The sequence below is a fragment of the Notolepis coatsorum genome (genome assembly GCF_963971535.1).
Source record: "Notolepis coatsorum genome assembly, chromosome: 5".
Lineage (NCBI taxonomy): Eukaryota > Metazoa > Chordata > Actinopteri > Aulopiformes > Paralepididae > Notolepis > Notolepis coatsorum.
In genome coordinates, this window is record NC_140169.1 from 141,424,113 (window position 1) to 141,436,763 (window position 12,651).

General features: G+C 45.4%; 1 protein-coding gene across 1 annotated transcript in view; it reads left to right on the forward strand.

The window, feature by feature from the left end:
- The first annotated feature begins 1,655 nt into the window (after positions 1 to 1,655).
- Positions 1,656 to 12,651, forward strand: part of LOC311228394 (centrosomal protein of 170 kDa protein B-like) — a 55,104-nt gene continuing 44,108 nt past the window's right edge. The window contains 2 exon segments of the mRNA XM_084314301.1: positions 1,656 to 1,685; positions 8,896 to 9,033. Coding sequence (XP_084170427.1) covers positions 8,929 to 9,033 — 105 coding nt within the window. The 5' untranslated portion in view covers positions 1,656 to 1,685; positions 8,896 to 8,928.

Genomic DNA, 12,651 nt, shown 5'->3' on the forward strand with positions numbered 1-12,651 from the left:
CCAGAGGGGGGGGGTCTCTACTAGGAGACTAGTAGTCACACACACACACACACACACACACACACACACACACACACACACACACACACACACACACACACACTACTACATGTCGTCATGTCACTCCAAGTGTCCTTAAAGGAAAAACTACAGTATCTGACCTGTTTGGCTCTGAGACAACATGGCTGGTTCTATTTCCGAGGAAATAGTGCTCACTGATTACATACATTGGGCAGTATTGTAATTATCCAATGGATAATTACCCCGACAAGGGAGATAATTCACTATGTATATGTTTAAAACAGTAAAAGAGAGGCTGACGACAATCCAAATTGCAAAGGAGAGGGCATGGCTGAAGAGGGCCTTATATTCTTATTAATAACACTATTTGGCATCATATTATAGGCTTTGCATAATAGGTAGCAGAAAATTACACAGTAGCCTATAGTCGTACCTAATATTAATTATGATACAATCATAGACATGTGAATATAGGCTATTGATGCCTGTTACCGGGTGTGTTAGTTCAACGCCTCAGACCCCCCCACCCACCCAACCACCTCCACCTCCAATGTACAGTACCCCCCCCCCCCCCCCACCCCACCTATACCCAACCTCCTCCAATGTACAGTTTCTTCCCCTCAAATGTACTCTCTTTTTAGACTATTTTTTGTACTCATAAACAGTAGGCTACTGTATATTTGTAGATCTGGTATGTCATAAATGTCTAGATGTAACAGTAGTACTACTGTCTGTAATTTGTTATGTCATGTGTAAACAAGACTAAAGTCTTTCTCTGCTCTGCATCCCCTTAACAATTGTGTCTATTGAGCTGTACTGTATTGTATTTGTATCCATCATGCAATCTGTTAATAAAATGTTCAATCAATCAAAGACGCGCACGACAGAATTCCCCATGGGGAAAGGTGACGTCATTCCAAAAAGACGGAGCATCCGATTTCCACATATACAGTAGCTCGGGTGAGGCGACGAATTTACCACACTGCCATATTAAGATAAATCGTCGTAATGAAGTACTGTACTTTATTAATCCGGGGGAAATTCAGCACCACGCAGATCGCTCACAATAAAATATTTAGGTAGTCAAAAGTAGAAGAATATACAGTCAAAGATATCAATTCTAAAATATTGTAGGCGTATTATGTATGTGTAGGATATATATAATACATTCTAGAATATACAGTCCAAAAATATACTGTAAAATGTACTGTAAAATGTATACTGTAAAATGTATAATGTACAAAATGTATAATTTGACATTATATGCACATTTATACATTATACATTTTACAGTAAATTTTACAGTATATTTTGAAATGTATAACCCACACAATATAATGATCGAGCAGCAGGTGCGCTTATTCGCCGCTGGTGGTGTTGCGTCAACAAGGCGCTGGTCCACAGTCGGTGACTCTGTCGCGGGAAGAAGGAATGCTGCCATAACAGCAGCATCCACCACTATCATCGCAACCCGAATAATGACCTTATTGCATTCATTTAATTTCACCGGCGGCGCAATGGTTTTATTATAGCGAGCATCGATCCTTCTCGCCTTTTAAACGTTTCCTATCATGGGTTTTGTCCGCCTATCCACGGCATTTGTTCGATGGTGACATATCGTTTGTTGCTTTTTTCGGAGGGGAGCAGCGCATCTGGAATAATAGGTGAGAAGAGAGACTGACATCATTGGGCGTGGAATGCTGGCCCATGCCTGTGTACAGTGTATATGCAGGCGGAGGCTATTATTGTAGATAACAATCATACTAGGGCAGCACTGTTTATTGTAGGGGAATATTCTATAGGCCCGTTACGATTCCGAATTATGCTGGCATGGGCAACGGGGGGGGGGGGGGGGGGCTACACACACGCCTATAACACACGCCTTATCTGTTTTAATAATAGGCCCGATGACAGTATATAACCTAGCCAGCATAATCTAATGTAATTCATTGTCCAAATCGTATATTGCTGCAAATATTAATATGAATTAAACAGGCCTATGCAACGTTGAGACACACAATATATGGACTGTGCCTACAACAATCCACACCTATAGCTGTATTGTACACGCCCGTTCATCTTTGAAAAGGACGCGATCAGCTGTGGCGTGGTCGCGTTGATCAGATTACCGCATCCAAACCATCATTACTATAGGCAGGCTATAATGGGGAATGGGTTGACCCGCTTCAAGGACGCGACACGTTTAGGTTAAATTACTGTAGTTTACAAATGCGTGATGATCAGACAGGCCTGGATATGAAGGATATATACCACATACTGTAGGCCTACATAGGATTCTTTATGTGGAATATGGTGACTGACAGGATGCACATAGCATTATAATGTGAATAGACCATGTTCATACATAATTAAATATGTTAGTTATTATTACAGAAGACTGTCCCTGACTGTGCCCCAGGACAGTTCACTCAGCGTTAACAGTATGTTAGCATGTCATCATCACGCACCACTCTCTCCTAAAGCTAGAAATCAGAGAGAGAACCTATCAGTGATGTGACGTCACTGGGATGTACATCTGGGGCTGCTCCACAGACAACGAATGGGGCTCTGTCTTTATGAGGCCACAAAATGTTTGTGTGAGGTTGATATGTTAGAGCATCGCTTATAAAGGTTCATTAAAACCTCCGTTTGGCGTGTAAGAGCTAAATTTTTATGCATACAAGCATGCATCTGATCATCGCCCTTTGCTGAACCGTTCATTATCCATCAATCCATGACAAGGATATGCTACCTTAAACCCCCCCCACCCCCCACCAATCACCCCTAACCTTCTCACAATTCCCTGCTCCATCACAATCCCATAACCTCTCATTATACATCTCACAGAATTCCCAGGCGGGGTCACTCACATCATCATACTAATTCATTATGAATGGCACATATAACTCAATGTGTGAGTTAACCGACGACAATGCATGTTTGCAGATCGTGTCTCCCTGTGTTTTAATCAGGAATGGTCTGGGCGTCAGTCAGACAGAAACCGTATAGCTCAACATTCAGCAGAACCGTTATGAACCGGCCACAGTTGCTGAAACCCGATGACAGGTTTTTCTGTTTAGGGGGGGGGGGGGGGGGGGTGGGGGGGGGCGTTGTTAGGACCTACTTTATGTCAAACTGAGTCTTCCCCCACGTGTAACATTACCTCCAAATCTGTGAGCTATAAGGATCCTTGTGACTCAGGGAAACCAAAGATTAGCGGCACAATCCTCCGGCCTGGTTCCTCAGTGGCTATTGTTCTGTCTTCATTGGAGACGGGGCAGAAATGTGATATTAAGAGAGCCTTTGTGTAATAATCACTGTTGACACACAGAAAGCATCCATATCAGTACATCGTGCGTGCGTGCGTGCGTGCGTGCGTGCGTGCGTGCGTGCGTGCGTGCGTGCGTGCGTGCGTGCGTGCGTGCGTATGTGTGGGAAAACCGTTGCTATGTGTGTCATTTTCCTCTGTCACCTCTGCACTGTTCCCACAATCAGCGTTTGAATAGAACTATTTTCTCTACCAATTCCGTCCATATCCGGACAATCGTAAGCCTTAGGCGTCATCAGGCTTAAGCTTTTCAACTATAAAAACACTCAGATTATAGATTAAAAAGGCCTATAGGCTATATAGGCTACAAGCTGCTGTCAAGGACCTTCTTGAAGCTCCACTATAGGCCTACTGTGTATTGCCAATTTGTCATATATCTTCATGAAGCCATATGAAGAGATATTGATCTATACTTCTGTGCTGTGGACTTGTCTTTTTAAAATGCCAATCCTTGATTTGTTTTTTTTATTTATCTATTACAACATCACTGCAAGGTATATTCACATAGATTCTGATCAAGAGTTTGATCTATAGATAGAAAGTACGCAACTTGCTTAATCATAGTAAATCAGAATATAGGAATTTTATATTCCAGTCTTTAGTGGCATTTCGTTAGTCGTTCATTACCAGTGGATCAGGGATCGGCCTTTTAACAGAGGGGTAGTTAGCATATCTCTTGCCTGAGGAATGCCACTACTGGTTGTCTGCAGTTTGTGCATTTGCTTGAGTTATGGCTCAGGAAATAAACACATCATTCTGCAGCGCTACTTTGTTGTCAGTTGTCACTGAATGTATCGTATCGTCGCAGTCGTAGCGAACCGTGAACCCCTTATCATGTATCAAATGGTGTCATGAGATAAGCATAATCGTCCCATCTCTGTATCATACGTGCAGTGCTGGTGGTACAGTAGCTTGTTCTAAAGAGGCGACATAACTCGCATTGTTAGAAATCCACATTGAAACCACGGGGCACAGCTAGCTGCTACTGTAGCTTACTGCTAGCTGCTAGCTGTGTCCCATGGTTGCAATGAGGAATGTCACCATTCCGTTTTTTAGGGAAACGGAGGGACAAATGGTGAAACCTTTGTGACAGTGTGACAAGTGTCTCGTGGAGAACCACTACTAGGGCTGCTCAAACATCATAATCACGATTATTAAACACGATTACTCAATGATTTGAGAACATCATATGACGATGACTGAATTTGTATTTAACTTTTTCGACCAAAGGCTGCCTTTCTGTCATCTTCTACAAGTCACCTAAGACGTTTAAAAATAACTGGAGAAACGCACCGTGGCTCCTCCCTCCTCCCTCTCAACACCAGCTGAAACCACTGTTTGGGGTTGGGGGAGGGGGGGGGCAGAGCGCACCGCTGTGAAGGAAGGGTGCGCTGCATTTACAACACAAGGCAAAATGAGAGCAACATGTTTGTATCTTGATGACCTTGTTTTCATGATCGTGGGAAGCCAAAATCGTAATTGAAATTGAAACTCGATAAATTATCCGGCCCTAAGAACAACACTAACCAACTCAAATTAAAACCTTTTCTAACAGTGTGACAAGTATGGTGGAGATTGGAACACTAACCAACTAACATTTAAAAAAAATCCAAGTATCCCTTAAGACGGGGAGACCTCCCTCCTATTCGTTCCATGCCAATCAGTCAGAGGTAGTTTTGCTGGTACAAACACAGGTTTGTGTTCATATTGTATTATTAGATATTCCTGTCTAAATAAATATGAGCACATATTACTCCAAATATCCACAACAAGTGGTTTGGCTGGAACAATGTAGGGTGTGGTTGTTGTGTCTCATAAAACTAGTATCACTCAGATTTCAGATTATTTTATTGTCAGTTTTAAAAATGTACATACATTCAGAAAAACGTGAGATGTTTGTTTTTCCCGGCTCCACCTCAACCATAGTAGATTTGTAAACATAGTACAACACAACGTATATTATATCTATACAAACTATAACTGTAAGCTATAACTATGAATATAAACTATAACTATAAACTAGTTAGGCTATAAATAAACTATAAACGAAACTATAGAACTAAAACTATAAACGAAACTATAGAACTAAACATAATACACAATGTATATTCTATCTATACAAACTTATACAATACAAGGTATCTGTTTGTGTGATTATTTACATTTTAGAGTGTCTGTCATAGTCTGTTTGCCCGGTGGAAGTAGCCGTTCAACTCAAGCATACTCCCGCAGCCCCCTCTCATCCCTTGATCATAACCCAGCTGAACCAGCTGAGGGGGCCATCAGGGCCCAGGAACACCCAAGGCCTAAAAAAAAGAATGGTTTGGTTCCGGTTGCCGACCGACCCTGCCGATTTAGGTGCGACCCAATTTATTTTATGAGTTAAATTCTATATATATATTTTTTTACTTAAAACTTTTTTTTCTTTTTTTTTAACAATACAGTTTCATAAAAATCTTAGTCAAACCTATAGTATTATGGATATTAAACATGCTGGCAGAGTACATGCATCCATGTTGTTGTGAACATTTTAATTAAATAAAGAAATTCCCTATCCATAGTCGCCGTGGGAAAAAATTAAATAAAAAAAAAAAAATCCCTACCTACCCATGGCCTTAACTGACAACCAACAGGAACCAAACAATATTTTTTTTTATGCCCAAGGGACCCCTCCCTCGGTTGGGTGACATCAAGTGCATACAAAGGGCATGCAGAGGGCATGCAGCGTCTAGCTCAAATGGGCTCAAATGGGGCTACTCGTCACTCACACACCTGCATGTCTGGTTTGGAGTTTTTATCATCACGGCATTTCCTGTGTCATTTCCTGTGAGTCTGTATGCTGTCAGGAATTTTGGGACGGTGCGGGGGAAGCCGTTGAACTCCAGTGATCGATTAGTATTTTCTACACAATAAAAAGTGGGCCATGATTAAAGAAACACAGCAACATTATGGGAAATGTGTTTACCGTTTTCTACAGAGTCAGACAAGAAGATAGATACCAATTTCCTCTCTGTGTGTTCAGTCAGTGGCGGCTGGAGAAAAATATTCTAAGTGGGGCTGTGCCATATTCACTCAGTTTCAGTAACTACAGTATATAACCAGATCTGCAAACGAATAAGACTTTTGTAAACCAAACATATCTAGGGGTGTGTGGGGGCATTATCCCCCAGAAGAAAATTAAGGGAAAAGACAACATTTATTTCAGGCAAAAATTATTGGCACCCTTGATAACAAGCAAAAAGGGTAATGAGCTATATTTTCTGCTCCCAAATATTTGAACATTTTATTATTTTATTTTTTATTTTTTTTTATTGATCTTTTTCCCCCTCCATTTTCCTCCGATTTTCTCCCATCCCAATGTTAGTCGTATGCCAATTCCCAGTCCCTTCCTGGTCGCTGCGCACTTACCCCCCACAGTCAGATCATCTGGGAGAGTGGAGGCTACCACGTGCTTCCTCCGACACACGTCCAGCCAATCACCGCTTCTTTTCACCTGGCAGCGCGGATTCTCATCGAGAGGGCGTAGCGTGTGAGAGGATCATACTATCCCCCTCAAGTCCTATCCGCGCTTAGCAGGCGCCCCGACCGAACTGTAGGAGTCGCTGTTTACAACGACCCGGACCCACCCCGCCAGCTTCTCCCACCCTCTAATACGGCCAATTGTATTAGTGCAGACAGCCAGCCAAGCTGGTGACAACCCCGGAGCTGTGGATTCGAACAGGCGAATCCAGCTCACAGCTCCGGGGTTGGTGACGAACGCAATCTCCGCTCGGCCACCTAACCGCCTTTATTATTTTATTCTAATACAATTGCTCAGAGAAAAAAGTTGTATTTTAGACCCGTATCCTGGTTTGACAGCACTACAATTACATTACATTACATCATAATATCATAACGCAGTGTGCATGCTCCTTTAAAGAACAGAGTTCAAATGTGACAAGGTGTTTTATATGACAGAATACTTGGTCAGATGGCTTGTTGGTCTGAGAGTTCGTAGACCCGGGTGTCCTATAAACGGCAGCAACACAACGCCAACAATATGTTCTGGTGAAATCAGCTGGCACTACAACCCTAACATCTCTTGTGTTTCTCAGTCATCATCGATTAAGATAAGATATTCCTTTATTGATCCCCTAGGGGGAATTCAGTCATCATAGCAGCATGGGGGAGGGGAGGTACAGGTATGAGCATGGTAATAGACTTGTTATGTCCCACCTGTCCATGGACTGTTCTCCCCTGCTCTACCTCTCCCCGCCCCTGTGTGTTTCTCATCTCCCTGTCCCTTTCCTGATGAGTTGAAAATGGGGGACCCTGATGTAAACAAGACGAAAGTCTTTCTCTGGTCTGCATCCCCTTAACAATTGTGTGTATTGAGCTGTACTGTAATGTACCCATTCTGCAATCTGTTAATAACGTTTTCAATCAATCAATCAATCAATCAATCAATCAATCAATCAATCAATAGTGTTCTCTCTCTTCTCTCTCTCACGATCTCTCTCTCTCTCTCTTGCTCTTCCTCTTCCCCTGTTAGTCTAGTGTTTTTCTTGTCTTGTATTAGGTTTACTGTTTAGTCTTACTCTTGTAGTTACTGTCTGTTATTAGGTTCTCCATGACTGCTTGTTTTGTCCCAGTGTTGGTGTTTGTCTTGCCGTCCATAGTTGTAGTTCATTGTGTTGTTTCTTGTAGTTCTTTGTCAGTCTGTCTCCCCTCCCAGGTGTCTCCAGCTGTAATCATCCCAGGTGTTTCTCGTTTGTCATTTGTTCCTGTGTATTTGAGTTCCTTGTTTCCCGTCCTCTGTGTCGGTCTATTGTCGATGTTACTCTGTCCATGTTCCATGCTTCTCGTTTCAGTAAGTGTTCCCCTTGCTAGTGTTTGCGTGTAGAGTTTATTTATTTTAGTTTTCCCTTTTCCCCTCTTGCAGCGGTTGCTGAGAGGTTTTGTTTTGTTAGTTGTGTACCCTTGAATCGCTGCCCGTTGTCTGCTCCTGGGTCCTGTTCCACCACCACACCAGGCAGTGTAGACAATTTAATTAACTCTGAATATGAGCAAGTAGGCAGTATGATCAAAGGTGATCAGTTATATTACACATTACAATAAATATGGTTACAATACATATGGTTACAATAAACACTAGATACTGTAAGTAAAGTATACAGTGTACACGGGTGCAGTATACACACAAGCTACCCTAACTCTTTCTCAATTCATCAGGAAGGTTTTGAAGGAGATTTAACGGATGTTCTGTCATCAATTTAATCCAAAGACCAAATGATCCAGATGGCCCGTACTTCTAAGTACTTCCTCCTTGGATATCATCCAATAAACATGAATCTTGTCCATCGAGCAACACACAGTGTTGCTTGTTCAAAATTAAACACGATACACTGCAAGGCTCATGTAGCGATGCTTTACCTGTAAGAATATACATCAGACTTTGTACCTAAAGCATTTAGCTCCATATCATATGTCCTTGGGACAATAGGACAAAGGATAACATGCAGAACTTCAGCTGTGAGTCCAATCTCCCTGTTCTCTTTGTGTCCCAGGATGCTCTGGGGTTTCCCAGGGAGGCTGTGAAGATGAGCGTGACGTCATGGTTCCTGGTGAGCAGCTCCGGCACTCGCCACCGTCTCCCCAGGGAGATGATCTTCGTGGGCCGGGAGGACTGTGAATTAATGCTGCAGGTGAGCCGCGACCACAGTCGTAGTCTTAAAGGTGCTGTAAGTGGTGTTTCCTTTGTTAAAATAAGTGTTTAATAGCTCTACATTCAGACAGATATAGTGTTTGGTCAGTAACATGGGTCTCCCAGTCCCTCATGCTCTGCAGTAAACACAAAAATAAATTTTATGGTTTCCTGTTCCCACGTTATCCAATCAGGAGAGGGAACCCTAGATATTTTTATTTGTTTCAAGAAATCTAGCCAAGCTAGATTTTACTTGCTGCCCTGGCAGATTATTTAACTTTTTTAATTTTTTTTAACTTAAATTTTTTATTAACATTTATAGACAAACAACACTTACACACAATACCTACAATGACATCAACAACACAACAGTACATCCACATGGGCCCCTTGAATTCGGCCGTGCTCAGCCTCCCAGACCTCCATGAGAGGGACCCCCCCCCCCCCCCCTCCCGCCATGCACCCCCAGAAACGGGGCTCCCCCACATCCCAGGGCCGTCTCACGCGGGGCCGAGTACTCATCGACACGGGTACCTTGAATTTGATTGGGCCAGGCCCAGTAGAGGGGCGAGGGGTGGTACCCCCCCCCACCGAGCCAAGCCCGCTACCTCCCATGCCACCCAGCACCCCACCCCACGGCCGACGACCCCACAACATCCAAGACCCCACTCTCCCGGGCCAAACCGCGGAAACGATGGTCCCCCTCCCCCTGAGTTAAGCCCATAGGAGCCCCCCATATCCCAGGCCGATGCGCGCGCCGCCGGGCCCCCAGCGACACGGGTCCCTTGAATCAATTGGGCCAGCCCAGTAGAGGAAAGGATAGGGGACTCCCCCCCCCCCCCCCCCCACCGAGCCAAGCCCGCTATTTCCCATGCCACCGAGAGCCCCACCCCACGCCCACCGACCCCCCCCCCCAACACACAGGACCCCGCCGGGCCAAGCCCAGCCGCTCTGATCCCCCTGAGAGAAACCCCTCCCTCCCGCCCTCCTCCCCAAGAAACAGAACACCCCCATATCCTGGTCCACCATGCGCGGAGCCGAGCACCCAGAGCTCCCACCCACCCCAGCCCGACCGCCAGGCCCCCGGCCCACGAGAACCCCAAGCCCTGCAGAAGGCCAAAGCACCACGCCTCAATGATCCCCCGACCCCCCGCGACCCCAAGCCCGGTGCCCCCCCGGCCCGGTGACCAGACCACCCAGGCCACGGCGGCCGAGGGCCCCAGGAACCCCCCCCCCCCCCCCACACACACACACACCAATCCCACAACACGCAAGGCCCCCCCTCCCCCGGGTCGAACCGCCGGAACGATGGCCCCTCCCCCCGACACCCCCCCCCACTGAACCCAGCCTGCCCACCTCTGTACCTCCCATGTCGCTGACATCACCGCATATATTTATGAAAAATTAAACTAACAACACAATAAGAAAAAATGAAGTGAACATAAATGGTTATATGGTTAGCACTCTTTCCCCGGTTGGCGGTTTGGGGGGGGGATCAGCCCTCCCACTGGAGAAGCCCCCTCCCCAGAGACGGAGATACCCCCCAAAGGAGATTCTCCAAGCCTCTCTTCATGTCCAACATTTTGAATTCTTGTCCTTCATATTTGTCCATGTGCACATTTAAAGCAACTGCTATTCTAACATAACTCAGAAGAAAATAATATAAAAGAAGACTAATGACAATTGGCACTTCCCAGGTAATTATTTTTAACCCCCGTTGGCGCGTTGGAGGGGTACGGCTCTCCTGGAGAGGGCCCCTCCTATAACGACGTAGATATCCCCAATGGGGATTCTCCAATGTCCCTATTATTGTCCAACATTTTATTTGAATTTTTATCTTTCATTATGTTAGTACATTTCCAGAGCTCCCGGTCCGGTCTCCGAATGTGATTCCCCATGTTCCCTGTCATCTTATTTGTGTGTCATGTGTGCTAGTGTCTACACTTTAGTCTAGTACGTGTTATTTGTATTATATGTCCCGAATCAAGTCCCAACTAATGCGTTTACCTTGTCTGTATTCCCAGTGGTCTGTGTGTTATCTGCAGTGTGTCTCGAACCATAACCTCCATTCACTATCAAATAATATGCTTAGTTGTGCGTCATGTGTCTAGTACGTGTTATTTGTATTATATGTCCCGAATCAAGTCCCAATTTCCCCATCTAATGTGTTTACCCTGTCTGTATTCCCAGTGGTCTGTGTGTTGTCTGCAGTGTGTCTCGAATCATAACCTCCATTCACTATCACATTATATGCATATGTGGTATTGAATCTTGGTCGGTGTGTATGACCTCAGTGCTCGAGTCCTGCTTGGTGTGTGAAACCTCGTTATTCAAGTTCTGGCTGATCCGGTTGATCTCAGTGCTCGGATCTCAGTTGGTGTGTGTGGCCTCCGTGTTCGCATCTTGGCCGGCCCGGGCGACCTCCGCGCCTGCATCTAGTGTGCGGATGGTCCGGCCGACCTCGGTGTCCGAGTCCTGCTTGGTCCGGTTGTATCCAGCGTTTCCCCATCCCTCCCCTGGGGGCCGTCCGTTTCACCTCTCCCGAACCAGCTTGTATCACTTGCTTCATGACATATTCATCGTGTTAACTTCCATGTTAGCTTGCAGCTCCTTCTCCAGCCAGGCCTCACTGCGGTCCAACACCACGTTAGCTTGTATCCCTTGCTGCGTCGTATTCACTGTGTTAACTTCCATGTTAGCTTGCAGCTCCTTCTCCAGCCAGGCCTTGCTGCGGTCCAACACCACGTTAGCTTGTATCCCTTGCTGCGTCGTATTCATCGTGTTAACTTCCATGTTAGCTTGCAGCTCCTTCTCCAGCCAGGCCTCGCTGCGGTCCAACACCCCGCTAGTTTGTATCACTTTCTGCGTCATATTCGCGTTATTTCTAAACCTAGCCGCATTTCTGGCAAGACGCTCTCTGATTGGCCGACGCCTGTTTCTACACTGGTTAAGCTTAGGCACTCTTTCGAAGTTGGTTAAGGTTAGAGTTTGTCTTGGAGCATGGCGATAGAACGCCAGGCTGTTCGACGCGGAAATGGGCAAAGACGCAGCTCGTCACGCGATTGGGCAAACATGTCAAGTGGCCAATCAGAGAGCGTCAGTCAGTGCCAATCGGAGAGCGTCTGCCAGAAATGCGGCTAGGTTTAGAAATAACGCGTCATATTCATCGTGTTAGCTTCCATGTTAGCTTGCAGCTCCTTCTCCAGCCAGGCCTCGCTGCGGTCCAACGCCACGTCAGCCCTGAGTCCATCGATGTTGCTCTGGACGCTCTGCGTGCCAGCCTGGACAGCCCGGTTAGCTAACTCAATAGCCTGTGTGCTAGCCCGTATGTCCTGGGCATTCTGCATTATATCTTGGGTGTTAGCCTGCATGCTAGCTTCCCACTGCGTCATGGCAGCCCGAATCATCTCCTGAATCATCTCCTGCGCCCTCATTTGTACTTCTTCTGGGGTCGCTTTTCTCTCGCCTTTTCTCGTGTTCCTCCTTCCTCCCCTCCTATCCTTGAATTGTCACTTTTTATTTCGCTTTGAATTGTTTTACTTCCTTTTTTTGATATTCAATGACCGGGAGCTCTTTCATGTGGCTGCTCACCAGAACGTCGCAAACCGGAATTATTTTA